The 19,412-nt window shown below is 36.1% G+C and overlaps 1 protein-coding gene across 2 annotated transcripts in view; it reads left to right on the forward strand.

Annotated features, from left to right (window-relative positions):
• ANGPT1 (angiopoietin 1) overlaps nucleotides 1–18,697 on the forward strand; it is a 469,567-nt gene extending 450,870 nt beyond the window's left edge. For both annotated transcript variants that reach the window (XM_061439144.1, XM_061439145.1), the window contains 2 exons: nucleotides 3,470–3,600; nucleotides 16,316–18,697. In XM_061439144.1, coding sequence (XP_061295128.1) covers nucleotides 3,470–3,600; nucleotides 16,316–16,476 — 292 coding nt within the window. In that variant the 3' untranslated portion in view covers nucleotides 16,477–18,697. The remainder of the gene's footprint in view (nucleotides 1–3,469; nucleotides 3,601–16,315) is intronic.
• Nucleotides 18,698–19,412: the final 715 nt, after the last annotated feature.

A 19,412-nucleotide genomic window follows, 5' to 3' on the forward strand; every position in this document is an offset into this window, starting at 1 on the left:
CTACATGGGCTGCCTACAATGTAAAATGCAAATTCCCAGTTGGAAATTCTACAGTTTTGTGTTATGAGTGGCTTTTAGCTTGACATCTCCAGAGTTTTAAAATGTAAGCTTTTATGTGATAATTCAGCATTAGAAGCTTCCTTTAGTGTTCTGTTAGCTACAAGTTCTGTTAATTATTGAAACAACTGAAACTTGAGGAGGGTTTAGTTGCATGTTTCGCTCTTGCTGAAAAGTCTCTGCAGAATGTATTTGTAAACTATTTTGGCACAGTCACACAACTGTTATTTGCTAAAAATATATCACTCTTACAAAATAATAATGGGACAGTACATGTCCTTAGGTGCAAACACATCATATTTATATGGAAAATATATTTACATATGTATCTTCAAAATATTAACTGATATTTATTATCTGTTTAAGAATCATGTAAAATTTTGGTCAGAGCTGGTCTCAGTCCTAGTAGCATCTCATTCACACAGAGCTTTAATCACCCATTATCTGTACTGTGGGTGGAGAAGGTTCATAAATGAGACTCAGGTGCAAAAGTGGTAACACGCATGGATTTGAAGGGAGTATTGCTAGATGACTTTGATGAGTGAGAACAGAGGGATATTAGGCAGAGTTAGAGAGAGGGGAAGGTCTCAGTCAGAGAAGACTTTGAGTATCAAACACAGGCTACTGACAACCTTAACTGTGTTGAGCCCTGAGGAGCCAGTGAAGGAGCTGAGCAAGTTTGCATTTGTTCAAAGTACCCAGATGGATATGAAGGCAGCGTGTCAGGTCCATAGGAAATGAGCAGATGTGAGGGGACTACATTAGGCAACTACTGTGTTTTGTTCACTAGTTTTTGAATTCTAGACAAATACTTTTCAAAATGTTCTTGGACAGTGTGCAAGAGTAATCTGAGGTGTGATTTGAAACCATACATTCCTCAGTCCAGTGAGTAGGTCTTTTTCACAGATAACCAGATGATTTGATGTACGGGCAACTGTTGGAGAGCCCATGACCTAGGTTAATGTAAATTTTATATGAGAAATGTTCCTAGAGAGTAAAGCAGGGTTTTGAAGAATGCCATATTTGACATTAAACAGTTGGGGCTTTGAAATTAATTTTAGGTACACCACCAGAATATAGGTCCCTCAGGGCATGGTGACGTTCCATTTGTTTTATTTAATGATATATCTTAAATGCTGAGAACAATTATTGATACATAGTATGTGCTTAACAAATATTTGTTTAGTGGATACATAATGATTAATGACCCACTCCAGTGTTCTTGCCTGGAGAATCCCAGGGACGGCAGAGCCTGGTGGGCTGCAGTCTATGGGGTTGCACAGAGTCGGACACAACTGAAGCGACTTAGCAGCAGCAGCAATGATTAATAAGAACTTGGATTTTATAGTCAACAATTGTCATAAGCCTCTTTGAGCTTAGAATGAAAAATTGGAATGTTGATACCTGAATCACAGATTTACTATAAAAATTAACCAGGAAAGCATTTAACAAAGTGCTTGTCACAGAGTAAATACCCTTTAGCACATCACCAATATTAATATTAACAAAATGATATAAGCTATAGCAACACTCTATGTACTTTGTTTAGAGATTAATACTTACAGTAATAAAAATAAACCCATTTTCCTTTGGTAGATCTTGCATTATCAGAATGATATAAGTTTGAGTATACATGGTAAAACAAACATCAAGCACACAAGCTGTAGAGAATTTTAAGTTCAGTTCAGTTGCTCCGTCATGTCCGACTCTTTGAGACCCCATGGACTGCAACAAGCCAGGCTTCCCTGTCCATCACCAATTCCTGGAGCTTGCTCAAACTCATGTCCATCAAGTTGGTGATGCCATCCAACCATCTCATCCTCTGTCATCCCCTTCTCCTCCTGCCTTCAACCATTCCCAGCATCAGGGTCTTTTCCAGTGAGTCAGTTCTTCACCTCAGGTGGCCAAAGTATTGGAGCTTCAGCTTCAGCATCAGTCCTTCCAATGAATATTCAGGACTGATTTCCTTTAGGATGGACTGGTTGGATCTCCTTGCTATCTAAGGGACTCTCAAGAGTCTTCTCCAACACCATAGTTCAAAAGCATCAATTCTTCAGCAATCAGCTTTCTTTATAATCCAACTCTCACATCCATACATGACTACTGGAAAAGCCATAGCTTTGACTAGATGGACCTTTGTTGGCAAAGTATTGTCTCTGCTTTTTAATATGCTGCCTAGGTTGGTCATAGCTTTTCTTCCAAAGAGCAAGTGTCTTTTAATTTCATGGCTGGAGTCACCATCTTATTTTGGAGCCCAAAACAATAAAGTCTGTCACTGTTTCCATTTTTTCCCCATCTATTTTCCATGAAGTGATGGGACCGTATGCCATGATCTTAGTTTTCTGAATATTGAACTTGAAGCCAACTTTTTCACTCTGCTCTTTCACTTTCAACAAGAGGCTCTTTAGTTCTTTGCTTCTGCCATAAGGGTGGTGTTATCTGCATATCTGAGTTTATTCATCTTTCTCCCAGCAGTCTTGTTTCCAGCTTGTTTTTCATCCAGCCTGGCATTTCACATAGTGTACTCTGCATATAAGTTAAATAAGCAGGATGACAACATACAGCCTTGACGTACTCCTTTCCCAATTTGGAACCAGTCTGTTGTTCCATGTCTAGTTCTAACTGTTGCTTCTTGACCTGCATACAGATTTCTCAGGAGGCAGGTAAGAGAGTCTGGGATTCCCATCTCTTTTAGAATTTTCCACAGTTTGTGGTGACCCACACAATCAAAGGCTTTCGTGTAGTTAAAAAGGCAGAAGTAAATGTTTCTCTGGAACTCTTGCTTTTTTGAAGATCCAACAGATGATGGCAATTTGATCTCTGGTTCCTCTGCCTTTTCTAAGTCCAAGTTGAACATCCGGGAGTTCACAGTTCACATACATTGAAGCCTGGCTTGGAGAATTTTGAGTATTACTTTGCTAGCGTGTGAGATAAGTACAATTGTGTGGTAGTTTGAACATTCTTTGGCATTGCCTTTCTTTGGGATTGGAATGAAAACTGACCTTTTCCAGTCCTTCGGCCACTGCTGATTTTTCCATATTTGCTACATGTTGAGTACAGCACTTTAACAGCACCATCTTTCAGGGTTTGAAATAGCTCGACTGGAATTCCATCGCCTCCTCTAGTTATGTTCATAGTGATGCTTCCTAAGGTCCACTTGACTTCTCTACCCACAGGTAGAGAATTTTACTTGTCTGTAAAGTGGAATTTTGCCTCCCTCCCTTCCTTCTTTTTTCCTCCTACCCCGTTCTCTGTCTTTCTTTTGTTCAGAGAGCTTTGATCTTATAAAACAGTCGTTGAAGGGCTGAGTTCAGAGAAGGGAGAAAATGATGAAAAAGCCAAACATTCAGCAAAACCAGTCTTCTGGGTTCTATTATTCTATTGAACGACTTTTCTTTTTTTTTAACTTCAGGTTGTATTTGAAGGGTCACACTGGGACAGCAGGAAAACAGAGCAGCCTGATCTTGCATGGTGCTGATTTCAGCACTAAAGATGCTGATAATGACAACTGCATGTGCAAATGTGCCCTCATGCTAACAGGAGGTAAGTCCTACGGGGCCATTCTCTAAGTTATGTTTCATTGGTTTGAGGCTTGAGGTTTTTTATCTGTGAGAAAAGACTATGATCTTCTGGTCAGGAAACTGAATAGCAAGTCCCTAGAGATCATTTTGTTCTGCCCACTAATTTACCACATGTTCTTGTGCAAGACATTGTTAGCATATTTAGAAGTTTGCCTCCTCCCCCAGCATGTATGGTGGGGGTGTGCTAAGCTTGGTTCTGAATAAATTCTTAAACCTCTTAAAGTCCCCCTTATCCTACTTTCTAAATACTCATAATGATCCCTGTGGTGGAATGAACAACAATTTGAATATTCAGTATACAGAAAAAGCAAAAACCCAAACTTTCTTACAAAATGCTTTACAACTGTGTAATTGATCATTCTATTGAAATGGAGTCAAGAGGGAAGAGAGATGGAGCTAGGTCTAAAGTTTTGCAATTCAAACTAGCTATACCAGTGCTTTTACATTATAAGGTATTGACCTCTGCAAGACATTTAGCTGGTATCAGTTCAGTTCAGTTGCTCGATTCAGTTGCTCTTTGCAACCCCATGGACTGTAGCACACCAGGCCTCCCTGACTATCACTAACTCCTGAAGCTTGCTCAAACTCATGTCCATCGAGTCAGTGACGCCATCCAGCCATCTCATCCTCTGTCATCCCCTTCGCCTCCTGCCTTCAATCTTTCCCAGCATCAGGGTTTTTTCCAATGATTCAGTTCTTTGCATCAGGTGGCCAAAGTACTGGAGTTTCAGCTTCAGCATCAGTCCTTCCAATGAATATTCAGGACTGATTTCCTTTAGGATGGACTGGTTGGATCTCCTTGCAGTCTAAGGGATTCTCAAGAGTCTTCTCCAACACCACAATTCAAAAGCATCAGTTCTTCAGCACTCAGCTTTCTTTATAATCCAACTCTCACATCCATTCATGACTACTGGAAAAACCACAGCCTTGAGTAGATGGACCTTTGTTGGCAAAGTAATGTCTTTGGTTTTTAATGTGGTGTCTAGGTTAGTCATAAGTTTTCTTCCAAGGAGCAAGCGTCTTTTAATTTCATGACTGCGGTCACCATCTGCAGTGATTTTGGAGCCCAATTTAGCTGGTACAGAAGATACCATTAAAAATATATATCACTGATAAGAGAGTTTATCCTCTTTCACTTTTTAAATATTTTTTCTCGCCTTGTGTGTCAAAGAGAAATTCTCAGTTTAGTACTAGCTTATCTATACTTTTTCAGCACTTAATAATTACTCTTCTTAGCAAAGAAGGAGCAAACTCTTCAGCCTCAGTCTCAAGACCCTGGTAAGGCAATAGCATCTACCTCAAATTAATTAAAATGTTTGTTTTTTTTTTTGCTGAGTTTTATATCTCCCTTTTATTATAGAAAGTGGTGCTGATTTCCTCTTTAAAGGAATGATGTAAACTTTGCATTTTAAAAAGGATTCACAATATTTGATATTTAACAAATCATTGATTTCAAGAAAAATATTCATTAAATATTAATAAAAGTTATAAATGGGCCTGGCAAAAACTGCTCGTGAAGTTGATAAATGACTGAGTGAAGTCTAAGAAACAACTGAATTAAAACCTTACGGCAAATGATGTCGGTCAAAATTGTTCCAGGCTCTGGCATAAAAGAGTTGGCACCAAGCAAAACTGTAAAGGAAGCTTTGTCCCAGTGTCTCTCTTCTCACAGTTTAGTGTTGTTTCCCTCTCTTAATGGAAGAGTAATCACTCCCACCTTTAACTATTCTTATCCTCTGTTTGTTATCCTATAACAAACTCATGCTAGTAGAGAAAAAACTCTCTAAATCTAACATTTTACTTCTCCAAATATAGTATTACTATCATTATAAGTATATATTATTACCTGTTACATATGTGTTGTACTATCTTCCTTGAATCTCAAACCAACTCTATGAAAGACACAGGGAGAGAAACTCGATTGTACGTTTTGTACATAAGGAAAATGAAAGTAATTAAATATTCATCATTTTATCCTTAACATCTAGCTTGGTAGATTGTGGCACATAGGAACTCAATAAAATATGTGTTGCATGAATGAATGAATAACCATCTTGGAACCCTTGAAGTCACTTTCAGATTTTGAAACCAATGAAATGAATTTTTTCTCATTAGTTAACAAAGCATGAAAGAGTATAGAGGCAACATTTTGGAAAAATCTTTCCAACTTCATCACCATACCCAGGCCCTTCATTACTACCACTACCAAATCACATCCCATTTGGATTCCCATCCACTCCACTTATAGTAACATCTTTTCAACATCAGACTGGCCTTATCATTACCAAAGCCAGCTTGTTATGATTCTGCCTCTGTCATATCCTCCTCCTTAAGCTTTAAAAATGCCATTTTGACATCACATTCAAAAGTCTTTTATATGCAATTTTAGCTGTTACAAATTTAGAATATTTTGAAAATGTTACCCACAGGTTAGGTTTTGAACTTTTTTTTTCCTAAAAGAAAATACCGCTTTTTATTACCTCCTTGATCCTTTAAGTGAAATTATCAGCAACTTTATACAAGAACAAACGGACTTTGATTGTACTTTTTTTGCCCACTTTAATATAGATGTACACTTCATTTTCTCCATGTCTGTTTTTACAGATATTTTTTTCTTATCAAATAAATACAACACATGAAAGACCAACAGTAAAATTGTTCAAATGTTTACTTAGAATAGTGTTCCAATATGTTCATATTACTGTCATAATAATGAAAATATTGAGCAAAGCAAAGAGGAGAATGCATCTCTTGGTTAATGATGAGAAAACTACATCGCTCAGTATTGTGATTTTATTTCTGCTTCAGACGATTGAACTTTGTTATGTTCTTTCATCCATAATCATTCTTGGACCTACTTCTTACCCATCAATAAACACATATATTGAAGAGAAGAAATTTCCACTTATTGCTTGGGCTGGAATAGTCTAAGTAAATATGTTTCTGTAATAAACACCACTACCCTATCAAATATCCTTTTAAAAGAATCCAGGTCTTGCAAAGTGATGCACTCTGCAAAACTAATATGTGGAATTTAGATAGCTAAGAACTGGGGTACACAAGGGTGAATGTCAATGACAGTCCAGGTAACTTGAGTATTATCTGAAACTTATGTTCTACTTAACTACCCCCACACCACCACCGCTCTATATTCTCTGCCATGGTTCACCTTAGAAACACTTTTTCCATCTAATGATTTTTCTTCTCCTTTTAAAAGGTGTGTATTTTGACTTATTACATATTTTAAATCATGTCTTAAGCAGATAGATTTCATGCTTTTTGAAACTAATAATTCTTAGTTCTCTGTCATCATCAGTTAAAGCTTTGTTTTATCTTGTTTATTTATATATTTTCCATTGTTTCCTCTAAAAGAAATTAAGGATAAAGTCAGATTTATTGCCTGCTTAATCATCCTAAATAGTTTTCTTCAAGTACATGGAGGGATTTTTGTTGGAGAAGGTGGTATTGTTGTTACCCTATCTATCAACGACTGAAAAACAAGAGATAGGCTTAATTAAAAATAGAAGGTATTTCGTCTAGACAGAAAGTAGAACATTTTGTTCTTCCATCTTCCTAACATCTTAACTTCCTTCTATTTACTTAACATAATTTTAAGGAGTAACTGTTAAGAGTCAACACAATTAGAAAAATAAGCAAGACAGAATAGAGCTTGTATTTTTTGAAGAAGACCATCAACAAAAAGTAAACAATAAACACACGACTTCACATTATAGCAAGTTCTGGGGACAAAATATAGCACGTGATCGTTATTGGAGAAGGGAAAAGTGACTTTTGATGGAGTGTCCAGGAATCAAAGACTGGAATGAGTTTCCAGAAAAGATTGTGGATGTCTAGTTATGGACACCTTCAAGAAAATATAAAGGTAGTTACATGAGAGGGTTTACGTATGCACATTCCTCTAGTTGCCAGTCTACATAAGATCGTCTCCTACGTTTTCTTCCGGTTCTGTGAGTTTGTTATTCTGTGTACTCTTAGTGGCTGCAGTAGAGAAAAACAAGTAATATTATTTTTCAGTTTGGTTGTAGTTCATTGTTAGTGGAAAAGAAGTATAGCTGGCTAAAAAAGCATATTTGCAGCAGTAGAAATAGATACCACAGTGTTTGATACGTCCTTTTCCAGACATATATGTACTTATTTCTACCTTACCAGAAATTCTTCTGTCCAATTTAAAAACTGAATAATTTTTATGTTTTATTACACTGTTGTTATGGGACCATACAATCTATTTCAAAATCAAAATTGCCACATACATTTTCTATGAAACTGACCTCTTAATTAATCATTAGAGATGATTTGTTAGTGTGCATTTATTACAAACCAGAAATATCTATGTTCTGTGATTCACTGAACTTAAGAAAATGTGTAAGTTTTCTCCTTAGGTTCCCCCTTTATATAGTATATTACAACAAATGTATATATTTCAGTAGTGGGAGGGATAAATTTAAGAGGTGATTATAGGAAATATTTTCTTAGTCTCACAGGAGAGCCCTTCTTGTACCCTCATGAATCCAAGGAAAGAATCAGTTTCATTATAAACTTAATGTTTTCCCTATTATTTAATATTTACAAAATGAAAATGTAATATCAGTCAACACATGCTTTTGTTTATATGAATTTATTGTATTAAATATGCAAAAAACTATGACTCAAATTATGAAAATGAAAACCTTTTCTCATTAGATTTTTACATGCAAAGAAAACATGGGCTCTGATACCAAATTAGTATTCTTCAAAATATATTTTTCTAAAATTCTGCTAGAAACTATAATTACTAAAGGTTGCTGACCAAAAGAAAAGAAAATGACCCCTAACAAAATATGGTATTGTTTTACATTATTTTTCTTACCTTTTCTTTCAACACAATTTTCTTATTTGGTATCTAATATAAAAGCTATGTAAAAATGTGACCTAAGCCTCTGCAGAAAGAATCTGTTGTGGTAGAAACTCCAATCTGTTTTCCCACGCATAAACTATGTCAGTCGACAGACAAGACTTTGCTAAAGCTAACAAAGGATATTCTCAGTTCAATTCTAAAAGATGGGATAAAGTCATACACATAAATTCTTAGTACACCCTCGAACTTACCAGATGCTAGCAGTAGAGAGTTGATAAATGCTTGCCTTGCCTGCTATATAACCTTGAAGAAGACAAAATGGAAGAAATTAACAGGCTCCCTAACTGGTTAAAGTGACAGATCTTTGGGAAAATGTAATAATCTTAGAGTTTTTGATAACACAGGAAGGATGTGCTAAGCATCGTCAGATAACTGGCATTCCCTAGGTTTTAAGGCAAACATGTTGAGAGAAAAGATCCATATGGATAATTTAAGATTGACCACAGATATCTACATTGCATTACTGTATTTCAAAGCAATTTCTTATTTAGTGCATAAGCCTGTTCCACAAAAAAGGTACATTTCTTGAAATCAGGGACATCATGCTCTCCACCATTGTGTCTTCAGGGCCTAGTGTAGTGCTTGTCTCACAGGATGTGCTTAATAAATTTTGGTTAAATGCATGAGTAGGCTATCAGACTCTGAAAGGACATTGTGAAATCACAAATTATCTTGGTGAAAAGACATAAAAATAAATCAATGTGAATATGAATGTAACTTTTTCATGAACTTAGATTTAAAATGCCAAAGTATGTATATGTCTTCCCTGGTGGCTCAGATGGTAAAGATCTGCCTACAATGCAGGAAACCCAGGTTCAATCCCTGGGTCAGGAAGATCTTTTGGAGAAGAGAATGGCTACTTACTGCCATCAGGGAAGAATACTTACTCCAGTATTCTTGCCTGGAGAATTCCATGGACAGAGGAGCCTGGCGGGCTACAGTCCATGGGGTTGCAAAGAGTCAGACACAGTCTACTGAGCAACCAACACTTTCACTTTCACATGTGTATATTAATTTGCATGCACACACATGGAACAAAGGGATGAATATTAAAGACTAGAGCCACATTTTAAGAATAACCTAACCCCAGAAGACTAAATTCCATATTGGAAAACTTTTGAGTGTTAGGTTTATAACTTTTGAATAAATTTGAACATTCTAAGTGCAGAATTTAGGACTATATTCCTGTTCTCTGGGAGGAAGTTTATATTTATTGGAAAAAGGAAAAAATAATATCAGAAAATGTCTCTTAAAAGTTCAATTTGGAAAAAAGTGAATAAGAACTGATAGGCCTATAACACAAGGCTGCCACCAAAGCTTAATAGTTGATGAGAATAGCCAAACAATTTTGTTTATATTTTACTCTAATAATAAGTAATATAGTGAATATACATTGCACTCTTAGTGTATAACAGTCATTTCTGCATTATCATAAATGACACACTTAATAGTTTAAAGGACACTTCCACAAACCATTCGATAGAGATCTTTGGTGAGAACTAAGATATGGAAGACTTAGCTAAGTTGCTTAAGGTCGCAGAATTAATTTCAGAGGATTTGAATATGACCTCCAGATAAGCCATTACCTTATCCACTCCTTCTACTGCCATTCTTAAAAGAAACAGCACTCAAAGACAAGAATTTAGCTCTGTTTTACTGTTTAATGCCCATTTTCATGAGGATTTCCTCACTTAACTGTAGTTAAAAGTAAAATGAAGTCCAAGGGAGGAAAGAGGCAGTAAGAGAATACCTAAAGGATTAAAATGAATTCAAGATTACCAGCCAGGATAAACAACTTTCTATCTATGGAACAAAAAGAAGAGAAAGGGGAAAAAAGCCAAGTCCTTGACTTGAAGGGGGTATGGGATGAAATGACAGAAGGAATGCAGAGTTCTGGAAGGATCCTTCGGCTCCGCACACAAGAGCTTGCAGCTGCTCCTTGAGGCTAGTTCTGGGTAGGAGCTGGATTTGTACCCGTGAAATCAGTGAGTGATTTTAATGATGGTCCTGATGATCACTAGGCATCAGTCAGTTTTTTTTTCAGCCTCATCCTTCCTTAAAAGAGGAAGATTCTTATTCTCTGTGCCAGTTCTTTGCATGTTGCTGATTAGAAAGAAATCCATAACCACAGGTAGATCTTTTTATTTTGCTGTACTTTTTACCTTAGAAAAGAAGTGTTGAGAGACATTTTGTTTAGGATCAGAAGAATTTGAGAGTTAGGTTTCCTGACTTTCAAATAAATTTGAACTTCCTGAGTACAAAGTTTAGAATCAAGTTCCTGTTTTCTGGGCAAAGTTTCATGTATTGGTGATAAAATGTGAATTTTCTGCTTCAGAGATAAAAGACTCAAATGATTTTTCAAGGCCTGGGAAGCCCAAGATAGTTATTCCAAAACTAAATTTTAATGAGTTAAGTGTAAATGAATTAGAAACATGCTTCTCGGATTTCTTATTAAAATATACATAAGGTTACAGGTTATGAAGAAAAATGCTTGGCAAAGTTCATCTCAGCAATTGCCAATCTTAAAACATTTAAGACATTTTATCAGTTGTCCCAACAGCAGATGGAAGCTGCCGCTCCCTTCCATCCTTTGCGTTCATTGCTAAGTTCTTTAAAGCTTAAAGTGCCTCTTCTAATTAACTTCTTTAACATATTGCTCATCTATACCCAGGCACTTATAGAACAAAGTACAAAGTTGATATCACCCCAGAATTTTAGAAGGTATTTAATTCAGCTATTTGATATCTAATCGGAGAGGAAATGCAAACCCAGGCATACTCCTTTATATGTTCACAAGGATACCTTCAATCTACGCAAACTTACCTTGTTCTGAGGACCCATGAGTACATATGGTTATCTGTGAATGCAAAAGGAGATTAACCAGTAGTAACCAGGAGCCTGCTGTACTTTTTGCCTGCTTTCTATGAATATGCTTTAAAGCCACTTCTTTTCAGGATTTGTGTTAAATGACCGCTTAATTTTTTCAAAGAGAGGTAGAAAGTGGGCAAACTTAAATATTTGATACAAAGAAATTCCTTGTTGTTCCTTGTCAGAAAAAACAGGAAATACTTACTTGCATACAAATAACTAGTTTTGCGAACTGAAAGTTCAGAGTATTTTATAAAGGACTGCTGCTGCTGCTAAGTCGCTTCAGTCATGTCCGACTCTGTGCGACCCCATAGACGGCAGCCCACCAGGCTCCCCCGTCCCCGGGAAGAACACTGACACTACAACTGAAATTGTCATGAGTAATAATTGCCCTTTCATTTTATTTTCTGCAGTCTGATTTTTTTTATTGGAGGATAATTGCTTTACAGTATTGTGTTGGTTTCTGCCATACATCAACGTGAATCAGCCATAGGTATACAAATGTCCCCTCCCTCCTGAACCCCGCTTCTATCTCCCGCTCCATCCCACCCCACCCCACCCCTCTAGGTTGTCCCAGAGCACTGGGTTGAGCTCCCTTTGTCACAGAGCAAATTCCCATTTGCTATCTATTTTACATATGGTAATGTATATGTTTCCAAGCTATTCTCTCAATTCGTCCCACGTTCTCCTTCCCCCACTGTGTCCACAAGTCTATCCTGTATATCTGCCTCTCCATTACATGCAGATTCTTTACCTCCTAAACCCTACGTAAGCCCATAAAACCCATATTAGGTAGTTAAATGCCATGTCTTTACAACACGAACACTGAACAACTGTACTCATTTGAATCCAAATTATTTTCATATTTCTCTAATTAACCCTAGCAAGCAAATAAGTAAATATGTTGGCACTGATGACTTGGTCTTCATTATGAAATGATTGTGATGATCCCATAAGATCTGATTCTTTTTATTCCTGCTCTAAAGTTTATGCCTGCTTCCTAAATAACTTACAAAAGAACCTTTAGATAGGCTTTTAGAGGCTTTAATAGTGTGCCATCTTATATGATCTCTGCACCTGTGCTGTGAAAATGGTTGATTAGATATTTATGATCCACATCTTAGGAATGAGGAGGTAAGTGACTATGTGACATTGGAAAAGTTCCTTAAATTGTCTGAGCATCAGGGTCTTCATTTTAGTACTTGCCACACCACATAGGGTTGTGTGGAATAAACTGAGAAAATGCGTATAAATATTTTAGCAGAGTCCCGATACATAGTAACTGTTCAGATATCAAATGTTACATTTACTATTGCCTAAGATCCCTTAGCTATTAACTGGTGAAGTCAGCATCAAAGTCAGGGTCTTCTAATTTCTGGTCTGGTGCTTAGGCTCCCCATTGCCCACAAGAGCATTTTTAAGCATACAATAAAACCCTCCATGTTCTTGTTCCTGTTTATTTTGCCAGCCCTGTGTTCTCCAACCCCTTACCCACTGGCATTGCAGCCAAGCCATGCTGCTGGCAGGCACTCTCTCCTGCTCTGCCAGAGTACGTACTGTCTTTAGATAATCTCTTTCTACCCTGTGAACTCCCACCCATCCTTCAGGATCCAGATCAAGTGATGAGTGAACCTTACAGACCCACAAACAGGACATTCTGCCTCTGTTCCCAAGATTTTCCTTATCTCTGTTAAATAGCTATCTTCTCATTTAACAGTTTGTTTCTCTCTTACACAAAATTGTGTACTCCTTGAAGTCAGGAATTTTGTTTTACTCAACTCTGACCCCTATATCTGTCCATTGGTTAGTATTCGTTGAACTGATTCCCCTTCATCAACACGTGCTCAGAGTGGCTTTGGTAGACCACAGTTAGAGATCAAGGGCTCTAAATAATATTTAATTAAACATTTAACCTGGCAGATGTGGTTCCCCTGGTAAAATATTGGTTCCCATTCCTAGAGAATGTTCCACTTGTTCACCTGATGATAGACAAGTAGATTGGATAAACTATAAGATTTTCCACATTGTTTTAATTTCCACCAAGATTGCCATTTTTCCACCTTAATTTCCTGCAAGTCTTTCCCTTGGCCACTGGATACCACCAACTACACTGAAGTTCTTTTAGTCCCTAAACACCAAACTGTCTTTCAGCTTCATGGCATTGGCATGTGCTATGCTTTGCTTAGTAAAGTCTTTCCCCATCTTCACTTTGCAGTCTTCTCATCTGTCAAGTTTCAGGAAATATCAACTTCTTCCATGAACCTGAAAAGTCAAATAGGTCTCCTGTTATTCTCCTTCATAGCTCCCTGATTCTAACTCCCCTCTCCTCTTCTCTGTTTCTTCCTCCCCTCATCCTCTTCTTCTTCCTTTTTCCATCATCATTTCCTAATGATTTGTACGTATTTTATTTATTTGCTACATTTTTTTTGCCTGATTGTCACATTAGGAGTAAGCTCCATAAGAGTAAGGACCACATCTGTCCTGTTGAGTGTTGTATGACAGCACTTCATGAGGATTATAAATTGAATGAATAAAGAAATAAAAAATGAATACAATAAACTCGGATGTTATATATACAGGTATCTATCAAATATAGCTTTAAAAAAAATAAACTGGACTAATTCAGACCATAGAGGCTTTAAAAGAAGAAACAGTCTGTCAATAAGTCTGTAGGCCCTTGCCAGTCATCTGCTAAGCACACTCTGTTAGGTGTGGCACTAAGAATATGGAATATAAACCATGCCTTTACATTTGTTGTTGCTGTTGTCTAATTGCTAAGTCATGTCTGACTCTTTTGCAACCCCGTGGACTGTAGCCTGCCAGACTCCTCTGTCCAGGGGATTTTCTAGGCAAGAATACTAGAGTAGGTTGCCATTTGCTTCTCCAGAGGATCTTCCCTAACCAGGCATCAAACCCATGTCTCCTGCATTGCAGGCTGATTCATTACCACTGAGCAACCAGGGATAATGAATAAAAGACTATGTGATTCGATCTTCAGACCCTCACAGCTTCAGGCTACTGTTGCTCTTGTTAACTTTGACCTATCCATACTGGTCTCCTCCAAAATGCCTTTCTTCTTACCTGGAACATTTTCCCACTTTACTCGTTAGGAAAGATACATAAAATCAGTTTATCCTATTCCCTCATGTGTCCCTACTTTTTCTTGTCTGTTTCGGAAGTTCATTGTAGTTTCCCAATGAATGCATTCTTCCGTCTGTGCCCTTCATTGCCAGGCTATGTTCCAACAGACGTCTGCCTTCCCACACTCTTCCAGAACTCTTATGACTTTCTATAAACCAAACAAATCCGCACACTTCTGCCCTGAGTATCTTAATGTAACTTGGAGGATCCTTTTATGATTTGTAGTGGTCCTCAACAATCAAGTAACTGTGCTTGCTTTAGAGACCATGGTGGATATTTGAAAGACTATGAAAGGCTCGTTAACATGATGGAAGAGTGCCTCAAGAAGGTCATAGAAAAGGAGGAGAAAGTTAAAATACTGAAGCAATCAAGTAGAGTTTCATTTTGTCCTTTAAGAGTCTTACGGGTAAATAAATTCCCTACTATTAGAATGCCTTTTTTTAATATAAATAGCATAGTTTTACTGGTTGTACTTACCAAAAAATTTTAAAGGAATTAATCCTAAGAAGAAAAAGGTGGAATTTTACAGTTTCCTCCTTCCTTGCCAAATAAGAACTTCTTGTCCCCCGTGTTTTGACTACATTAACATCTATGTTGTTTGCATACAGTTGCTAAAACATTAAATACAGTGTCTTTCCAAATTCGTTGACATACCTTACTTTTTCCTAGTATGAGTTAGTGATTAATATAGCTTGTTAGGCCTCTAGTATGACTTTATAAACACAACCCAGCTGTATTCACCCTCCAAAATTGAAAAATGAGAACTAGTTTTTCTCCATTTAACTTTTTCTAAAGTTTCTGCAAGATGATGCTCATGTTACAGTTAAACATCAGCTGTACAGCTTTCTCTTTCTTTAGCTATTAGTCCCTTAGGTATAACTCTGTAATCAAAGGGAGGTCAACTGTATCCAAATACAAACATGCCAGAATGTCTCTGGCATAAATCTCTCCCTGAAGATTTTAGTAGTATTGCTTCAGGAGAGAGGGGGGAAAGTACTATGTTTTATCTAAAAGCTAAGAACTTAATTCATTTAAAAAATAAAGTACTGAGTTATCCTTGCAGAGAGCTATGTGAGCACAGGATCTATATGTTACTCATCAGTTTTCTTTTTACTAAGTTTAGAAAGAACTTTGACAATCACAGGAAAACATGCTGCTCTATAGGAACTATGTGGTTACTCTGAATGAATGCTTCCCATATTGCTATAAACTGCAGAGAGGGTATAGCCATCCAAATTCATAGTTATTTTCTGCTATCCAGTTAATTTCAGAAGCAGCTAAGGGCCAGTAGGCAAAATTATGAGCTACATGGAGGACATTTCTTTCTGTTTAGATGTTAGCTGTCCAAGCTTCTGAACTTCATTGCTAATAATTAATTGCTCTATTTCCAATAACAGGCTTCAGGTGGAATGCCTCTGAAGGGTTTCATTTTACTTACCCTTTGTACAAATCCAGGCCTGACTAGATCGTATCTTGAAACCCAAATGCTTCCCATCATTACATTGGGAAATGAGTCCCAATGGAGTGACACTGAAAGCTGATTTTCATGAGAGCATTCCTCTTTCTGATTACACTGTTGGATGCTATTTAAAACAATTTCACTACCAGGAAGATATTTTTTGAATACCTCTGATTTGCAAATAATCATAAGTATGAATGTTTCCCCTCAGTAAGTGGCATGAATTTCCAAATGTTCAATTTACTTATGTAATTGTTTCTTCTCCTTCTCTTTCATTATTAACTAATTTTTCAGGCTGGTGGTTTGATGCCTGTGGCCCATCCAATCTAAATGGAATGTTTTATACAGCGGGACAGAACCATGGAAAACTGAATGGAATAAAATGGCATTATTTCAAAGGGCCCAGTTACTCCTTACGTTCCACAACTATGATGATTCGACCTTTGGACTTTTGAAGGCATAATGTCAGTCAAGAGCAATTATAAAAGCCACCAAGAAATCTGGAGAAGCCACCAGATGAGAAACTGCTTGAAAATTTCTGAAGCAAACATATGGTCTCCCTTCTAGCAACAAGTAGCAGTTATGTGAAGTCACCAAGGTCCTTGACTGTGAATTTGGAACCTTTTGAGTTCACAGAGTCTCTACTTGGGATGATTGTGTTCATACGGCTTGACTATAGACTGCCATTCACTGTCATGCTTTTAAAAGGGAAGAAACTGTTAAGGTCACTGTGCTTCAAACTACTACTGGATCTTATTTTGGAACTATGGTAGCCAGATGATAAATATGGTTTATTTCATGTAAAACCAAAAGAAGAAAAAGAAAAAAGAGAGAGAGAGAAGAAGAAGAAAATGAACAACAACAAAAAGAGTATACATGAATAATAAAATCTGGCTTGCCATAATCCTTCGGAAAAGATATATTACACCAGTGAAATGGTGTTATTTCTATGCAAACCTAATAAGTTTGTACTGTTGCACAATTTTAATAAAAGTTCAGGAAGAACAGCATTGCCCTCTGAGTTAGTGAAATGGATTTCAGAAGTCTAATTCCTAAATCATACTTGCTAGTTGATATCAGTTAACCCATCTTCAAATGTAAATTCCATTTTGGTAAACTATAAAGAATTGTAGTGCATGAAGAATAGCAGTGTGAAGTAGAAACACACTCCGTTATTCTTTGATTTTTTGATACAGTTTTCAGAAAAGATGGACATAATCAACTATTGGACATATGAGATGAAAATTTATCCTTCCCCCCATGCTACAGTTTTCATTTATTTTAAAAACTGACTGATATATAAATATATTTATAGCCTGAGTAAAGTTTAAAGAATGTGAAATATATCATCAAGCCCTTAAAATAATATACATGCATTTAATATTTCTTTTGATATTATACATGAAAGCAGTATTTTAGAGTGTAATAAGTTGAAATAAAACCAAGTAAACTGGAACAGGTCATTTTACAGTATCTTCTTGCATGTGTCCACTTAAGTGTAACTTTATTATTTTTAAAATAATCATCTTCAATCCTTCACCCTGTTATTTCATGCTAATTTAATTTTTACTAATTAACTGAAACTTGCTTTCCAGATTCACTCTGTTCCAGTTTCTATAAAAGATACACTTTGAAGTCTATGAAAAGTGAAAGAAGAATTATAAATATCATTGTACATAGCATGTTTATATCTACAGTAAACCTAATAGCTGTTTATTCTGGAATATGCAACATTGCCCTCAATTGATGCAAATAAGCACATTTTCAAAAAACTACTATACAACTTTATGAAATATACTGTTTCTTCATATTTTTCTACCTTGGGCTCTGTTTTGTTAGGCAATTTCTGATTTTAAGACATTACCATTACAGGAAAAAAATTGGCAAACTTTGTATTATATGTTAAAACACATGAACAAAAGAGAAAATTAATCATAGTCACTTGACTAAGAAAATTCTAATTACTGGTTACTATAAATCACAATGAAAATATTTCTATGGCTTAACTGATTTTAAGTCAATTTTGGACACAGATATTTATGGCAATTTGAAGTTACTACAGTATTTTGTCAAGAAGTGCTTTCTGCCTCTAAGTGCTCAAGGCTACAAGCGTGAACAGTTTTTATCAAAACATAGGGTATACTCTGATATAAGAAAATTGAAATCCACTCTGAGTTTCCTTTCTTAAAAAAAGTAAAAGTTTTTATCGGGCACTAAGACCAGTTTTAGGCCTGGTGACTTGATCTCTTGTGCCTTTGTGGGTTTCCTCCATTTGAGAGAATAAAGCTACTCACATTTTTCAGAAGTTATTTTTTCAAAGTTTACCATCAAACGTTTATACTTTTACATGTGTATACAAACCTGTTCTGCTTAAAATTGATGTTTGCAGGTATTCCGCAGCTTTTCTGTTCTTGTCGACTCTTTCATAGCACTGTTTAGCTGCTTCCTCTGAAAACCTCCTTGATGTTTTCATTTAAGTGAATGAAAGTGAGTGTTTTGTTTTTGTGTTCCTAGAGATTTTTTACTTACCATTCTTTTGAAAAGTAATACATTTTCCAATTCATAATACAAAAATAAAAGGAAATAATGGGAAAAAGCATGATATTTACTGTTTTGTTATCTGGGTTTAAAAAATGAAATAGTTCCAATTATTTATAATAAAGCAGTATAAAATGTTTTATGACTCCATTATGTGCACTGTGGCCATTTAACATGTATATCCTTTGCATTTAATTATTCAGGATAAGACAATTAGGTAATAGGATTTTGTCTTTCAATTTTTATATGAATTAAACTCATGTAGTTTCTATGCCAATTTCTGCACATCAATGGCAGCTTTATTTGATTTAAATAAAATTGAAAGTAACATATTTGTGCAACTACTCATTTTAAATATTTTACAAGTTTTAAAATTAGAGATATATGGAAGTATGGGTTCTATGAAAAAAATTACCAAATGTGCTAAAGTCTCAATCTTTGAAAATCTTTCAGTCTTGGATATGATAAGAAAGCTTAGCTGCATTAGAACATTAGATCAAAGCAACGGGTCTGAGTCCCACGTCTCTACTATAATTGTTATGTCCTGTCAATAATCATCTTTTTTTATTTCTTGTGTTCTTTTTTTATTGAAAAATTCTTCAAATTCGATAGTGTTCTATATTTGCAAAAGTTTCACACATATGATTTAATACAATCCCATAACAGCCTTTTTTTTAACCCTACTTCTCTATTGCCCCTCCCCCCTTTCCTCTCCACAGTGGTAACCAGTAGTTTTTTCTCTATATCTGTGAGTCTGCTTCTTTTTTATTTGATTCACTAGTTTGCTGTGCTTTTTAGATTCTACATGTAAGTGATAGTATACAGTATTTGTCTTTCTCTGGCTTACTCTGCT

The sequence above is a fragment of the Bos javanicus genome, chromosome 14 (genome assembly GCF_032452875.1).
Source record: "Bos javanicus breed banteng chromosome 14, ARS-OSU_banteng_1.0, whole genome shotgun sequence".
In the NCBI taxonomy this organism is placed as follows: domain Eukaryota; kingdom Metazoa; phylum Chordata; class Mammalia; order Artiodactyla; family Bovidae; genus Bos; species Bos javanicus.